Source organism: Sycon ciliatum, chromosome 3 (genome assembly GCF_964019385.1).
Source record: "Sycon ciliatum chromosome 3, ocSycCili1.1, whole genome shotgun sequence".
In the NCBI taxonomy this organism is placed as follows: domain Eukaryota; kingdom Metazoa; phylum Porifera; class Calcarea; order Leucosolenida; family Sycettidae; genus Sycon; species Sycon ciliatum.
In genome coordinates this window covers 43,103,532-43,120,992 of record NC_088645.1, presented here as the reverse complement: position 1 = coordinate 43,120,992, position 17,461 = coordinate 43,103,532, and the positions used below count along the sequence as shown (strand labels likewise).

The 17,461-nt window shown below is 46.2% G+C and overlaps 1 protein-coding gene across 3 annotated transcripts in view; it reads right to left on the bottom strand.

Moving 5' to 3' along the window:
* The window catches only part of LOC135812296 (mitogen-activated protein kinase kinase kinase 7-like), a 214,904-nt gene extending 197,656 nt beyond the window's left edge, over positions 1 to 17,248 (bottom strand). For 2 of the 3 annotated variants that reach the window (XM_065325671.1, XM_065325672.1), the window contains exons 1-5: positions 16,201 to 17,248; positions 6,237 to 6,689; positions 3,073 to 3,165; positions 2,370 to 2,480; positions 781 to 894 (exon numbers count right to left, since the gene is read on the bottom strand). In XM_065325671.1, the coding sequence (XP_065181743.1) occupies positions 781 to 894; positions 2,370 to 2,480; positions 3,073 to 3,165; positions 6,237 to 6,689; positions 16,201 to 17,160 (1,731 nt within the window). In that variant the 5' untranslated portion in view covers positions 17,161 to 17,248. The remainder of the gene's footprint in view (positions 1 to 780; positions 895 to 2,369; positions 2,481 to 3,072; positions 3,166 to 6,236; positions 6,690 to 16,200) is intronic. The other variant, XM_065325669.1, reaches the window with a different exon arrangement.
* Positions 17,249 to 17,461: the final 213 nt, after the last annotated feature.

Here is a 17,461-nt window from a genome sequence, read left to right as displayed (position 1 = left end):
AACCACAGTTTGCCGCCACATGGGTTCGCTGTGATCTTCATGATTTTCAATGAAATCCACAGATTGCACCCGCAGACTGCGCCCCACATGAATTCGCTGTGCTCTTCAGGTTTTGAGAGAAATCCACAGATTGCACGAACCACACACTGGAATGTTGCAACACACATACTTGGTTGGGTGTGCTCCCAAAAGTATCCCAACAGTCTCGCAGAAGCTCAGGCACGCGGTTTTACCGTGCCTGGTCTGCACAATCTGGAATTCTCAGATTGTGCCGAACATGTACGCTATCCGACATGCCGCGAATGTATGGGACCTTGTTCTAAAGACCACCTGGCTTTTAATGACCGCTTCTGCTTGCACCGGGGGGTGGTCGCTTAAACCAGGCTTTTACTGTACCGTCTCGCGAGAGCGCCCCACCTTGATTTTACAGCCAGGGAAAGGAAAATCGTGTGGCTGAGTGCAACGAAGTTTGTACGGCGTGAGAACCTTTGTATACTGAGGTCACACTTGGCAGGTTTTCTGTGGAGCTCGTGTGCGCTTGAAGGTACGGATTGACTGCCCAACGTGCAGTATGTGTACAAGGTTCGTGTCGTATGACCTACAGGCAGGAGATCACCTCCTCAATACGACCACGAAAGGACGAGATGGTGGGGCGCTCTGGCCGTACTTTACTGTACTTATACTTGTTAACTTCCAAAACTGGTCACATTGGTCTCCCTGGGAGAGGGGAGTGAGATTCAAAAGGGACATGGCGAGACTCAACACGAAACAAGACAATACCTTCTTGCTTCGCTTGATCTTTGAAACCTGCCTTGGTGTATGCAGGAAGGGGAAGACATGGCATCCTCCATCCACGGCGGATTGAGATGGGTTTGCAACTGTAGTAGCTTCGGCCTATAAACAGCAGAGAGGTATGATCAAGTAAATTTCTGTACCAGCCAAATCGTAAGAAAAAAGTTGATTTTCTAATTAAGGTTGCGCTCACACGACAGGAAAAACTTGCGAGGAAGGTTGTATATTTAGCACAGAGTCGAAATTTCAAATACAATAGACCCTTTGCACAATAACGGTCACGTGATCCGAGACAGGGCATCCTCTTCGATTTTTGTGCAGAGTATCAGTTGTTGAGCATGGCGAAACACTGTATTTTTCCATTTTGGAGATGGAGGAGATAGTGTCGAGTGGTTTGCCATCGATGGCTGTGGAACCCGTGGAGGAGCTGTCAAATAAAGAATGATCTGTGAAGGAACTGAACAGTTTTCTGCTGAATGAGGGTGCGTATCTGTCTGGAAAAAGAAGGAGTTATTGGAGCGGTAAGTTTTCCGCAGTCAGTGGATATTTCGGATTACTGTAGATTGAAATTTATTTTTATTTTCTCTACCTTCTCTTCTCTGTCGATGTAGAGAACGCTTCTCTATGCAGAACCCTGATGCTCCTAGAACTAAGAGGGGCACCAGTCTTCCTTGAGTGTACCTTCATCATGCCCAACTTTGTCATGCGTCCGAGTGCATGAGTGATGAACTTCTGTTTCCCAGAGTGAGTGCCACACCAAGTGTGCTCATCTCCAACGCAGGGGCAAGTCGCCGACGACAGTGAAGAGGGCTAGGGAGCTGATGGAGTAGTACTAGTGAAGAAGCCCGTGGATAGTGTCCATGAGTTTTACTTTGGTGGCTATGTGCATAATGTGAAAGTCTTTCATATCGTGCACACAGCCACAGCTCGAACTCAGATGACTTTCTCCGCACACCTGAGCGATGAGGCTGCGTCGCTCTGCACTTCAACATCAGCGGCTCGAGCAGCGCCAGCAAGCAGTCGATCTTCCTTGCAAAGACAGGGATGGGTCATGCCTTTTTCTCAGGCTCCAGAGTCTCTTGGCAGGGCGTTCAGCGTCTTCGCAAAAGCAAGGATGAAAGTCGTCATCGACAAAGTGTTCCGAGCACAACACTGTGAACGATGTCGCAGCAAACTGCGGCCCTCTTCTCGCCAGATAGCGAGGATTCGAGAGTGTGGAATGCCAGCATAACCAGGGAATGCATGGAAAGACAAGTGGGTTTCTTAGACTAGCCACTAGGGATGACGGTTGCTGCAAACAAGAACCCAACAGTGGTCCTTGGAAAGCATTTCGGAACTTCTTCCTTCAGAACTAAAAAAACTTCAAATGAAAAAGGCTGGGAAGTACATACATGAACATCGCGTCTGGACCGTGAAAACACAGCCTGTCACAGGAAAATTGATCACGTCCTGCAGCAAACCATGCATGCTGGTTGCATGCCAACTTGCCAAGTGTGCAGCGCGTGCACAGCATGCCCCGTCTCGACCCCTCTCACTTATTGTGCAAAGGGTCTATTCCTGACGATGCAGAAACTCACCCGACTCAATAGAACTGTCCACAGCACGTATGAAAGAGCTCCGAGGACAATGACCAGCATCAATACAACAGCCGCTGATTTGGTTGTGCTTGCAGCTACTGAACGTTCAGCCTGCAAAACAGCACAGACTCACAATCTTGGAAGATATAGAATTAAAGTTTGTATTCAGTAGCCAAACCCAGTACTGAGGAGTGCCAGGCATTTTCAAACACCATCATTGACCAATTACTTCTTCAAAAAGGTACGAAAGTGAACACCAGGCATGATAAAGCTAAGCAATGCGTTAAAACCCGTTATGGACCAGCTGTACATTAAGCCAGTCTTCACACATATCTATAGCACACTACAATGCTCACTACAGCCAGTCTTCAGAGATATGAATCCATCTTGGGTAGTACGATTCAAAACCGACATTCATTAGCCAATGAAGAAAAGATGATGAATGTACTACTTTTATGGTTCTTTTTAGGATACAGCTTGAATACAATCTGCTTGGTAGGAGAAAAATAATTATGAAAAAACATTCACGGTTCGCGTTGGTCTCCAGTAACCGAGTTTGGGGCATCCATACGAATACCACCACCTTGTAGGATCAAGGCGCAGATGCACCTCCAAAAGCGTTGGGTGTGAATAGATCCAACCCACTACCATTCGTAGGGGTGGAGGGATATACCTTGCAGATAAATCATATCGTTTAACTTACTCTAGTTGCTGTAGCAGAGACAGTGACAGGGGCAGTGGCAGAAACTGAACTTGCCTGGCTGTCTTGTGCAGCAATGCGACTAGAAACAGGTACCTGTAGTTTATAACACACACATGGACACATACACACAAACACACATACACACACATACATACACACACACACACACACATACACACACACACACACACACACACACACACACACACACACACACACACACATGCATACACACACACCCATACACACACACACACACACACACACACACACACACACACACACACATGCATACACACACACACACACACATATACACACACAAACACACACACACACACATACACACATACACACACACACATGTGTGTGTGTGTATGTGTGTGTGTGGGGGTGTAAGAGTGCTCATTCAACCCAGCAGTGGGCCGTGTGTCCCCATACTGCTATGATTTCTGCCTGTATTGCACCAAGAGTACATGAAACCCAGAGTGTGCATCTTATTACTTTTCTGCATGTGTGCCAGTCACGGCGAAAGTCCGGGATTACATCATAATTATTGGTGCGGATAAGCGGCAGGAAGTGGCATAGTGCGTACAGCTGAGCTGCAGTTATGCAGAAAGAGACCTGCTTGAATCCTGCTTGTACGCACTACATCACTAAAATGATTGTCATCCCGGAATTTCGCCGTGACACCAACCCATCCGAGCTGCATACTCTGGGTTTCATGTCCTCTTGTTTGCAGCCACTTGATTCTCTTATCTACCATACAAGTCCAGAATGCCATCATGAAACATTGTTTAAAACAGAGAGGTAGCATCCAATGGGCGGTACACCGCAGAGCAGTGGCCTACAGCCACAAAAGCAAAATGTGCAACCTGTGCCTGGCGGAGAAGTTAGCAATCGCGCAAGCACACAAGCACCTCTCTCTCAACAAGAGGAGTGAACTTGTGTCAAAGTGTCGCCACGAGAACAAATACTACCTTCGGAACTTCAAACCCTACACAGCCATCACCTAATTAAGTAGGAGACAACCAGCTCCAGTTTTCTGATGATCGCTTAGTGCGTGAAACTCAGAGTTTAAACACTTTTTTCCGTCGTCTTATTGTCGTCTTATTGTTTGAAGCATTGTTCAGATCGGAATCAGCAACTTTGAAGACCAAGAGGACTCTGTCTATTGTTTACAATGAACCACCACTTTAGAATAGGAATTCATTACAAAACCGCAAGTGTGCAAAAGACGTTCAAGTCATTGCACAATGTCTGCAACCAGTTTCTGATCCCAGTAAACCGAATGACAGGTTTAAACATCTGATTCATCACAAAGAGCAATCTCCTGGTCTGGAACATCTAGCAGCAGCTCCTTAACAAACAAAATCTAAACTTCACAAATGACTTGTTTCATACCTGCCAAGTACTGAGAGTGCTTTTTCTGCATCGCCACGGCAAAATCCCGCGATTTGCCTTGGTTTTTCGGGATATGTCATAATTTTTACCAAAAAATCCTTTTTCAACTTTTGATGGCACCAACATTTCGATAATACTTTTATGAGGCCATGGTAAAAAATAAAGTTGATTCTCAGGTCATGAGCCTGTGAAAATCGGTGCAAGCGAGCGATTTATTTTATTTTATTCCTCACAATTTTTTTATTTCCAAAGATAGGGTCACACATACATGTATGTGCTGAAGCGGACATGGAAATCCAGTCGATTTACCGGGGCCGTCGCCCTCAGCACGTACAGAACGCTGCGTGCAGTGCACAGAGTCATGTCGATCCGATGCGACCAGCGGGCTGCAGCGCATAAATGCATGTGTGTAGATCTACCGCTCATCCATGGCTGCATGGCCAGCGCCCTGGGGCCGCTAGACGTGCGACCGGATTTCCATGTCCATGACAGTATCAAGTCACATGTTCATAATTATATTCAGGCCAGGGAGTAGAAAAATACCGGTATTTTACTACTCCCTGATTCACGCCTTTCGCATTGACCGTTTTCATGCGCGCATATGCATGCATAGAAATTTAAAAAATCGTCGGTGCGCCGCCAAAATTCGGTGCGCGTACTTGAGAATCAAAGATAATTTTTACCAAGGCCTTAATAGATGATTGATGGTGATCATCGGATCACACTTACACATGTTCAAGACTCAAAAACGGAGGTTTTTCAGAGACTGCTCATGGAAGGAGCACTAGGAGATCCACTGGCACTTCAGGCTATGGCGGTCCGACATCAATAAGGACAATTACTGGCCTGTGACAAGTCATTTGAAGTGCTCCAAGTACAATATCAAGCTTGTTTCTTGTACAGTGAATTTCGGGATAATCGACAGGAATGTCGGGATCGCGGGAGTTCATCCAAAATTGCGGGATAATCCCGAAAAAATCTGGATACTTGGCAGGTATGTTGTTTCCCGGTTGAGATTTTGAAACTGTGGGCATTCTTAAACTAGTTGCACTTGTCACCTTAATGGGTTATACACACTCCGCCCAAAATGTGGCTTGCATCACGTTTTCGTCTGAATAGCCATGACAACATGGAGCGTGGCGGGAAAATCTAAATGCCTGATACGAAAACGTAGACGACATATCCAGACCCCTGTATCGAGATTCATTCTTTCGTTCCCAGGAAGGTTTAGGGCCGAAAAACCTGTACACACAGCTATACGAATAGCGTGTACATGCCGCATGAATATACTTGCATGAAAACGACGTCTGCCAGTTCATGTTATACCAAAACGTGGCGCGTATTGCAAACAGACTATAAAACGGGATTTCCCTTCTAGGCAAGTATCTGGGGCACGGCCATACTCTCATCTTATTATTTCCCATACAGTTCATATGATTTGATCACATTAATCATACTATTATTTTATTTTTTCATCATAGCCTAGGAGCTGTGGCATCATTTATGATCCCCAGCAAGAAGGCAGCAATGCCTGCACCTATGGTGAAGTAAAATAAAGGTAACATAACATACCATAACTCTACAAACATGTAGTTGAAAGGTGCTGCCAGTTCCCACGTGCAGTTTACTTGCCAGGAGGGGAGAAGTCCCTTCTTAGGATAACATAACTATGTGAATGCTCGCAATTTCGTGCTTCAGCCGGAAAACAGGTTATTTGTGATGAGGGTTTGTAGCCACATTTCGGGAATAAAGCTTCATACCTGATGAGTTGAAGAAGACATTGCTGACAGCTGGTTAGATACCGACGACACTTGGTCACTCAGTGACGAGATGTGTCGGGACGTTTGTGTGTGCTGGTCAGCTATTGTTGTTGTCTGTTCGTCGAGCCGTCGGTTTGTACCATTCAGCCGGTCGGTCACTTGGCGACTAGTGGTGGTTTGTTCGTTGCGTAAAGTGGATACTTCTTGCTGAGTAGCAGTCAGTTGTTGTTGTGTTGTATTCTGGTTGTTGGTGATGGCCGTAAGTTGTTGCTGAGTAGCAGTCAGTTGTTGTTGTGTTACGGTCTGGTTGTTGGTAATGGCCTCTGCAAGCTGTTCCTCTAGCGTATCACTGCGTGCCGACAATGCAGTGATGGACGTAGCTTGCTGGGTTAGCTGTTCGGAGATAGAGTCCAGTCGACGTACAACAGCTGGTGGTACATTGGAAAGATGAGGCTGTGATGAACACACAGGGTTGTGGCGACACAGCAACACCACACACAGCATACCAACATCACACCACACAGAGCATACCTACATAACACCACACACAGTGTAGCCAATAAAATAACACCACACACAGTGTAGGCAACACAACAACATCACACACAACATAACACAACAACATCACACACAACATAACACAACAACATCACACACAACATGAAGAGAAAAGTACTTTAGATGTTACTAGTTATGACTAACAGTCCACCAAGGTAACCAAGGTAACCAAGGTAACAAGGATATTGAGACATCCGACTACTCGATACCTAGTTCCAATACATCTACGAATCTCAAACCAACAACCTCCCTTAATTGGGAGGCTCAGATGCGGAATACTTCAATGAGGGGAAGGGATGCGTCACGAAGATGTGCACGAGCTATGTCCCTCGGCAACAAAGAATGTCGAATGTTAGGAGATGATGATGACGAGACTAGTAAGACCATTGGACAAACCGGTCTAACTACAACTCGAAAACGCAAGGCAACAGACCACCCAACATGGGAGGCTCATAAGAGTGTAAAAAAATAACTAAAAATACATGAAGAGTGGAAGCCAAGCGAAAGCGAACTGTCACAAACCGAAAGCCATTATCCTACTTAACTCCATGTTGGTGTAACCATGATGGACAAGTTTGGTACAATAACCTTCACCTCATTGGAACTTTCCGCAGCTGAGCCTTCCAAGTTGGAAGGTTGTTGGTTTGCGCTTCGTCGATGTGTTGGAACTAGGTGCCAGGTCGTCGATTGTCTCAATATTCTTGAGTCAGGTTTGTGCCTTGTTGTCGCACTATCTGACTGTTTGTTATCTCGTTATCTAATCACTATCACCTTACCATCAAAGTTTTTTTATTAAACACAACATAGCAACGCAATAACACCACACACAGAATACCAACACAATCACCCACATAGAAAAATAGACAAAAAATATCGAAAAACAATGAATGAGAGTGTTTCTGGATTGTTTGGTGACAGCCACTGGCTTCTCCAGCCAGCACTGGCCCTCACTCCAGTCTTCATCTCTATTTCCTGTCGTTTAGATACCATTTCAATGGTCAACTCTACCTGAATGTATGTGTTCTGGTCTACACGTATTGCAGCCCAATTTCAGCAGAATGGAAACTGTTCTTTATGCTACAAGTACAGGACCAGTAGACCAGTGTACTTGCAATTCTCTCCCTCTCTCTCTCTCTCTCTCTCTCTCTCTCTCTCTCTCTCTCTCTCTCTCTCTCTCTCGTTGCCGCTGATCGTGATAGGTATAGGCAGCTTGTTTTATCAGTGTAGTTAGGTTTTCTTTTAATTTTTTTATTTTATTTATCGAACTCGCACACTTCCACCGAAACTGGGTGACTGCGCCCTACTAGATGGGGATTTGTATGCAAAATGTCACTAAAAGAGCCATTTTGTTCTTAAAGAAGCACGGATGACCGCGATTGGCCCATATGTTGTAGTCGTTTGGACGCTGAGTCGACTGGTTTTGGTCCGAAAACGCTGCGAAGTAGCGTTCGGCCCTTATTCCCAATCGAACATGGCTGAACAAGTAGTCAAGGGCTCGTGCGTAAATCAGTCAACTGGTTACAGTGCCTGCAGGCTACAACTTACAGCATGTTTGGGCGAGTTTCTGTCACTCGAGTTGAACCTTTGAGTTGAACCTTGGTGTGAAAATTGTCGCCTGCTGGCGCGGTGACTAGGTGACTGGTGTACGCAGGAGCACGTTACCGCTTGTTCAACCATGTTCGATTGGGAAAAAGGGCCGAACGCTGCATTGCAGCCTTTTAGGACCAAAACCAGTCGAATCAGCGTCCAAAAGACTATAACATATCGGCCAATCGCGGTCATCCGTGCTTTTATAAGAACGAAAAGGCGCTTTCAGTGACATTTTGCATACAAATCCCCATCTAGTAGGGCGCAGTCAACCAGTTTCGGTGGAAGTGTGCGAATTCGATTGGGAATAAAGGAGGAAGGGAACGTCTCAGCTTCCTCGTATCAAGACCATTCGACTCAGCACCCCGAAGACTACAACTGGTGAAAAATTGATTTTAGGCTTATCTTCCCCTTTAATTAAGGTAGCAGCCTACCCATAAATTTCATAGGGCATTCAATTGACCGTAACTTTAGTGTCTCTCAATGGATTGGAGTTAAATTTTCACCACACACTCCTGCCACTATGCTGGCCCTCTGGACATGATTTAAAAGTTCTTGCGCTTCATTGACAGGCTTTTCAGGCCGGAAAACTCCAAATTCCGGCATAGTGCCACGGTGTGCGAGCCACCCAGGAGCCAAAAAAATGCATTTACAATTTTTTCACATTTTCTTGCCCATTCTGTCCGTGCACTGGATCCAAACCTAAAAAAAGTCCAGAAGCAGCCATGGGTGGTGGGATAGGGCCCCTGAACGTGGCCATGGAATCTGTCCAAACGGCACGAGTGGGCGTTCTCTCACACACTCCCACAGACTGAAATCAATTTTTGAATTTTTCGGTTTAGGGTGTGCTACGAGGTCGTACCTTTGATACAACATCCAGTGCTGGGACCTCCACAGCAAGCCATTTCCACAGCACTGCACACCAAATCCAGGATACCCTCCAAAATCGGCAAAGACTAAAACTCACGTTCCACTACTGCCTAGTACTGAATCCTACCAGACTTCTTCAAGTTCTTGACACGACTCAAACTTGCCAAAGTCACTAAATCAACGTCAACTACAATAATCAAGCCACATATCTGCAACGTCACAAGGGTTCTGGCAAAAGTCCTGCCACCGTGCAACCCAATACAAGGCAAAAAACGTGATTTTTTGGACTTGGAGCAAAATTCTGCACACTTTCGCGTTTTTCCATGATACGACAAGTTGCACACGGTCTGCTCACATTCATATACAGTGCTGCCAAAAAATGACAGAGCGGATCAAAAAATCTTTCCTTGCAAGGGCACATTTTCGGCCATAACTCTTGAACGGCTGGTCAGATCGAGACAAAGGTTTCAGAGATTTTGCAGCTATTCATGCTCTTTCAAGTTTCAACTGATGTAGCACTCGATATGGATTTACAAATTCGATTTTCAGCGAATTTTTGGGTAGGCTGCCACCTTTAATTTAATCAGCTCCTTACTGGCTATTTTACTGCGACTTCAGCCCAATATGCAGCGCAAGATTTGCTGCAGTTTTCAAAGAATTGTTCCGCTATTGTCCGTGGGGACAGGTGTGCCACTACAAAATCCCCCCCCCCCCCCACGGTCTACTCAAGATACAGACTCTCTCCAAATTTCATCTTTGGGATATATGTCGCTGAAAGTTACAGTCATGTGTGAAGTTCATGTACACGGATACGCTACCAGTATTAAATGTGGTAAGAGAAAAATTGTTTGCAACTTCTCAGAAGGGACGTTTGCCTGGTCTGTGTGTATGTGCGCACGCGCGCGCGCGCGCGCGCGCGTGTGTGTGTGTGTGTGTGTGTGTGTGTGCATGCATGCAAGCTACTTTGTGTTGAGTCTGTTGCCAACAAGCTTGGCTGCTTGAAGGTGTAATGTTGTACCTGCCACCTTTCCTGGTTTCACGGTTCATGCACTGTATACTGTAAAAGCACCGCAGATTGAGTATTTCCCTCCTGCTCTTGTAGCAGTTGAGCACTCTTGCGTGGGGTAGTGCCTTTGCTGTTTGCGTTATCCAGAGCTCACTGACCTGCCAGTTTGAGCACTCTGGCAAGGTACATTCGGGCCTGGTTTAAATCTGGCTTTGGAAAATTTATTTTTCATTGCTACCAGGTTCGGCCTCATTTCCTCTGTGCTGCGCTGACGAGTCCACAAAGGACGAAACAGTTCTGTCCGCAGATTGAGTATACTGTAAAAACATGTTTTCTTCGGTGTAACTTTAATTTCGGCGACTTTGGTAGAGAAACCAGGCACCTAAATTTAAATAACACCTACAGTCCATTCATAAAAAGATGGACGTCTAGCTTTCGGCCATAAATGGGTCAAACTTTGAGTTTTTTTTAGGGGTGAAAGGGGTGATCCGGGTACCCGTGTACCCGTTTGTTTAGCTGCTGACCCGTTAGCAAACGAGTACCCGTTAGTCGTGTACGACGGTACAGTACGGTAATATTAGCTGATTTGCACAGTTGTTCAATTTGATGTACAGGTTGAATGTGTTGTTGCTTGTTCGATCCTGCTAAATTAGACAATTTTGACTGTTTTGCATGTAGCGCAGTAAGTGCATGCTGCGCTTGTCGCGTTGTAGTGCACTTGCTGTGAATTGCATGACTTTGCATGTCCTCCTCGCAGAAAATGTATAGTAACTGTCACTATTGGCTGCTAAAGGGTACCCGATAACCCGCCCGTTAAGCCAGGTACCCGTTTGTAACCTTAAAGGGTAACCGTTTCACCCCTGGTTTTTTTAGAATTTTTATCTGCAATCCCCTATGGAATCCTCTTCCAATTATGTTTCTGAAGCCTTTTTTTCGGAAAAGCAAGCCCTACCAAGAATAGGATTTCGGCCAGGTTTTGCCCCAAAAGCACTGAATTGGGAAAAACCATCAAAATCCAGGTCGTTTGACCCTGCCTGCAACAGTGCGTTGTGCGGTTCGAACCCCAGTTCGGGTACCCTTTTTGGACTTTTCTTCCAATTTCCAATTTTGCAGCACTGCACTATGTGCGATAAAATCACGGAAAATCGCCAAATATGGGAGCTTGCCAGAGCTAGGGGTAGGCCCAGACAGATCCTGCCGGCAAGTCTTCCGGCAAAATATCGAAGAATTGAAAGAGCGGAAATTGCCTGCAAAATCGGAGCAAATTATCGAGATGTTGGGTAAAATCGATGCCTGATACTTGGATTTCCTTGTTTCTTACCCGTTCAGCAGGATACACTGCCCAGGACGAGATCATGTCACCGAAATATCACTGGGATTCACTGTGGATCGACACGATTTTAGAAGAACTCAGGGACACGTGCATGGAAACCCGTGTTGAGAAACCGACCCTGCGATTTTTATGAAACGTTGTACGGGATTGTATGGGAAGTGGATAAAATACACGTTTTTCCAGAGCAAAATATCGAGTTTCTTGTGCCAGGCTCGGCAAAATACTGTAAACCCCTAATTTTAGAGACACATAAACCTTAGCGAATTTAGCGAATTAGTCAAATTCGCTAAAGTTAGGGGTCGCGAATCACTTTTTTCTTTTCATTTTTTAGTGACAATTCGAAATCGCTAAATATTATTAGTTTACAGTATCGACGATTTCGCAGCAACATTTTGCGGCAAAATATCTAGGCGAGAGGAGCAGAATCTGTCTGGGCCTAGCCAGGGCCCATGTTTTTATGAATGGACTGTAAATGATACCTGAGTATGCACTGCATGTGATGGGAATGCTGGTCACCTAGTTCTGCATTACACCTCAAACCTGTGAGATCCCTGGCACCGAAATATTAATGCACCTAAAATTACTTGAACTACATGGTCTCCAGTAGTTTCTATTTGAAGTAAACATCCTTGATAACCATGAACTACTTCTGGCTAGATTAACGCTTCTGAAATCAATGGTGCTAGTGAAGCTTATATCAGATCTACCCTGATTTAGCCACCCACTCTAGTGGCAAATAATTATTGCCTTCACTGGGGCAGAGGTAACTGTAGTTGGATCCCGGGTCGGACACCCTGATGCCGTCAATATTTTTTCTGCACCTTGTCCTCACCATTAATTTACTGAGGTGTGGTGAACCAATGAGTGCATGGGATCACCCATAGTTTAGGGATTTCAGGGGTGTTGGCTGTTGGCCGGTTCCATAGCCAATTGAGTCATCTTTTCAAGATTCCTTTCGAGTCTCTCTCCCCTCTTCCAGGGAGACTCACGTGACCAGTTTTGGCAGTGAGCACGTACAGTATGTGTGTGTGTGTGTGTGTGTGTGTGTGTGTGTGTGTGTGTGTATGCGCGTGTGTGTGTGTGTGAAAAATGAAAAATAGGGATTCACTGGCCAGAAAAAGCCACTTCAAAACAGCTGTGTGGTGGATACCAGGCTGAAATTAGTGGCGGTCAATTCATCAGCCTTGCAAGCTGTTGAATTGTGTTATCCCAGCACAAGTTGTTATGTCTAACATAGGTGTTCGCTATCATCGCTTCCGCGACGGGCATGTTTGAGTCTGAGTCTGAGTCTGAGTCTACAGGAAGAAAATCATAAAATCATCCGCTCCACTTCACCATCACGATACTGACATAGATACGAGATGAAACAACTAGAAAATCCACAAGAAAACTGTACGGCCACGGACTTTGGTCTGACTTTGGTCTGAGAATTTCTATCACGATCAAAAATGTACGAGGAGCACTCAAAAATAAGCCACAGATGTACCTTTATCGCTCTCTACTCCTTTTTCAAGGCACAAAAGTCGACTCTCCACTTTCAAACAAGGAACCAGACATACCAGTGGTCCTTTTCAGCTGCTCCACGAGCGCAGGAAATGTTCACCAAGGGGCGCAGAGCAGCATCCATTCCAGAAAAAGAGCTAAAATACGAGTGAGACTGCATGCCTGAGTACACGAGTACATGTATGAGTACATGCAGAAAATAGTCAATTTCAGCGTTTCTGCTCCAAACAGCAACTAGCTTCGACTAGAAACAAAGATTACACCAAAGGATCAAACAACAACCATTTTCTGCAGTTTTTTGCAGATGGCTTCCTTGTGCTTGGCCCAGCACGCCAAAAATCACACCTCGGAGGAGTACAAAAAATTATAACTCTCAGATGTCCTCGATTGCTGGCCATGATAGGGATTCACTGGCCAGAAAAGTCACTTCAACCAGCTCTGTGGTGGATACCAAGCTAAAATTAGTGGCGGTCAATTCATCAGCCTTGCAAGCCGTTGAATGGTGTAATCCCAGCACAAGTTGCTATGTCTAACATGGCTGTTCGCTATCATCGCTTCGGCGATGGGCATGTCTGAGTCTGAGTCTGAGTGTGTTTGTGTGTGTGTGCACATGCGTGTGAGTGTGTGTGTATGTGTGTTTGTGTGTGTGCGTCTAAAGGTTTATCACAAGAAAACGTTCTTGGAATCCACCCAACAACTTTGGCTTGACGTGTGTATAGAATAAGTGCGCAGCAGATCATTTTTATTGCTATGCTTAAATAGTTGTTTCCACGTAGTTTTTTTTGTAAAATAAAGAATGAAATACAACTCGGACACTGAGCCAGTAATAAATGTTAAATAGTAGAAAAGACATGGGAACGAGTTATGAATCAACTATCCACTCCTGTGACCTGATTATATTGTAACTCAGATACAGTCAGACCTCGCATAACCGCACACATCCGTTTTCCACAAAAATATCCGGACAGGCGAGGGAACCGGAAAATCAAACACACGTACTGTATGTATGCATTCCATACGCTGTAAATCGTCAACCAACGATTTTCTTCCGGATGGCGAGGGATGCGGATAAAAGAGGACCGGATAAGTGAGGTCTGACTGTACTATGCTGCAACTATCCATGACTGTAACAAGATGAAAAACAGTCAGAAAGTGCGATAATCTTCGGTCCTACGTAACCATGAACCTTCCAAATTGGAAGGCTGTTGGTTTGCGCACTGGAGGTGTGTTAGAGCTAGGTCTCAGGTCGCTGAATGTCTCAGTACCTTGTCAGTTTTGTGCCCTATTATCGCACTCTCCTTCGCCTCCTAACACTGTCTGTCTTATTTTCCCCTCCTTCTTGTCCCTCCTCCTAACATTCGTATCATGTACCTGTCACTCCTTGCATTTTTCTCCTTCTTTCTTTTTGGTGCGTTTTATGTCCCCATGATGTCGAGACCTCAGGTCGGCTGAGGGCAAAAAGCCTCACCATCACTATGCTCCCACTACGCAATTTTCTTGTGAGCTGTGATCATTGTAAAAAAAATTGATTATCACCTCCACCACTACACTACGCTCTTAGCCGACTAGCCTTCCACTTCCCTTTTCCCTCGTTATCACCTCAGCTATGCCAGTTTTGTATGTGGAAAACCCCCTACCATAATAGCAGTTTGGTCTTATATTTTATCATTCAACATCTACCTTCACTGATGAGCTACCGTATTTTCCGGAGTATAGTGCGCACCTTTGTATAACGCGCACCCACAATCTTCATTGGGGGTGCGCACTTCAATCTTCATTGATGTTCATGCATTTGATATTCGGAGCATAGTGCGCACCTGCGATTTAGGGCCTAGAATAGCACATCTAAAGTGCGCAATATACTCCGGAAAATACGGTATGTGTTAGCGAAACAGCTGTCTGAAGGAGTTATCAATATCGTCTACGGAAGTGTCCTCGCATTGGTGATGGTTGTGTGCAGGAGGGTCCAGTGTCTGCTCTAGGATTGTAGGACAGCCGGGTACACGTGTACCTGGCGCAACCATTTCAACCGGGTCGGAGCCGGGTACACATGTACCTGGCGCTTCTCACCAGCCAAGTCACAACTTTGCCATGGAAGTGCGTCGCGTACCAGAAGCAGGTCATCTTTTTCGTCTCCATGTCGTAGACAAGCCATGGACGACCTGTTTTCCAAGAGTCCTGGAAGCATGCAGGGCCTGTGGATTTGCCTCTTCGCTGGAAGCTCCATTGCCAAAAACAACACCTCAACGATCAAGCTCGAACTGAGCGCGTGCACACACGGGATACTGACTACTTTCACTTCGACGCGCACCTCTGCATGATCTGTCACACATACAAGCCATGTAGTCAGTCCTTTCAAAGTTCGAACGTGTAAAGTACCAACCGGGTCAGAGGTGACCCAGTACTATATTTTCAACCGGGTCCAAGCGCCGCCCAACCGGGTCGATTACCCGGCTCTGGAGCAGACACTGGGGTCTCGTCGGCTAAGAGCGCAGTGTAGTGGTGGAGGTGATAGTCAACATTTTCTTCAACGGCCGAGAGCTCTGTCGCACCCTGTAATAATAAAATTTAAATACTAATTTTAAAAAACTGTTTCAGAACACAGTTCGTCCTCCACCCTGTAACATACTGTCATTCAACAATACCTGTATCCATGGCATGTTCCCATGTACACTGCACAAGTAGTAGTAAACACCACTTCAAATACATTCAGCAAACTACAGTGCTACTCAATGGAGAGGTTAAGATTCAGGTGATTTCCGACGTGACGCGCAATTTCACGTCAAATTCAGCGTAAAACTCCAAGTTTCGACGCGAGCTGCAGGTCACTCGCGTTGTTTTCGACGCGCGAGCCAAATAGCGCGAGCTGAACTTTCGTGTCACCTCGGAAATAACGTGCATCTTGACCTCTCTATTGAAATCCAGTCGCGTCACTCAACCACGCGCCGGGCTTTCCCCACCCCTAGAGTCACCTGTGAACACCAGGGGCGCGGAAATGCGGAATGATGCAAGGCGCAAACTAGTTTAAAAGCTAAAATTAACTTACTTGCAATGAGGAACGCGACTGGACTTCACTGAGCACTGCTCTACTTTAACAAACTACTTACCGACGAGAGACTGGTGAACAGCTGCAACACTCGCTTCATCTCCTCGTGTACTTCCTCGGCGGTCGGTCGCTCGCTCGGTTCATTGGAGTGGCAGCGAATTGCCAGCGGCTTCAGTGGGTGGTCATCAGGGAGTCGCCGAAGATAAGCAGCTCGCCGCCTTGTCTCTGCCACCACCTGCGTCGCTTCCTGTCCACTGGCGGCGTCGCGGACGATTACAACGGACGGAGCGTTGATCAGGTCGATCCCAGGCAGAACACCGGTGATAACAGCCAGTAGCGTAACTCCCAACGAGAAGATATCCAGCGGACGATCATAGTCAGGTTGCTCTACCATGGCTTCCGGCGGCATAAAAGCCAACGTCCCGGGGCAACGAGTCATGTCCATTCGAGCCGCTTGCACTTGTTGTTGCTGTTGACGAGGGGATGCCAAACGTACGAACTTCGCAACACCGAAATCACACACCTTTGCGACTCCGTTCTTGATCATCACATTTTTCGGTGCGAGGTCCCGGTGGATAATACCACGAACGTGCAGGTATCGGATACCGGCCGACGTGTCGCAGAGGTAGCCGATCAGCATCAAGCCATCCTCCCGATCCTCACCAATACTCAACTCTTCCAACGTAGAAGTCAGCAACTCCAACGCGAGAGCAGCGTTTCGCCCAACTCTAGCAATGCCCAGCAATTGACAAAGATTGGGGTGGTGGGTACGACTGAGACGAAAGACCTCTTGCCCAAACGATATAATTTTCCTCTCTCGGTCCTGAACACCAGGCTCAACCAAAATGGGATGCAGAACTTTCAGGGCGATATCTATTCCCTGCCAGTTCAGCCGATACACGGCGGCATCGGAGCCACGACCCAGTTCATCTTCTTGCGTCACTCGTACGTCTCCCAAGAAAACAATATCCTGATTTGTCAAGCCTAACTCTCTCATCAATGGCAAAGCTTCCCGCTCCATTCTCTCTCACTAAAGAGACACTGCTTTCATTGAGCAGACACACCAATGAAGCGCAGTGGAGTGGTGCGGACACTAGCGTTGCAACTGATTTTGTAGTCGAGTTGTAGCTGTTCGTTGTCATCATGTATCGGGCCAGCTTCAACATCATTGTCATCATGGTCATGGAAGGTCTACTTGTCAATGTGTTGTACTACTAGAACTACACTCTGTCTACACTACAGTGCTGGCAACTGAAATCCGACCACCTTGCCGGCGCGGCGCTCCGGCAAGGTGGTCGGATTTCAGTTGCCAGCACTGTAAG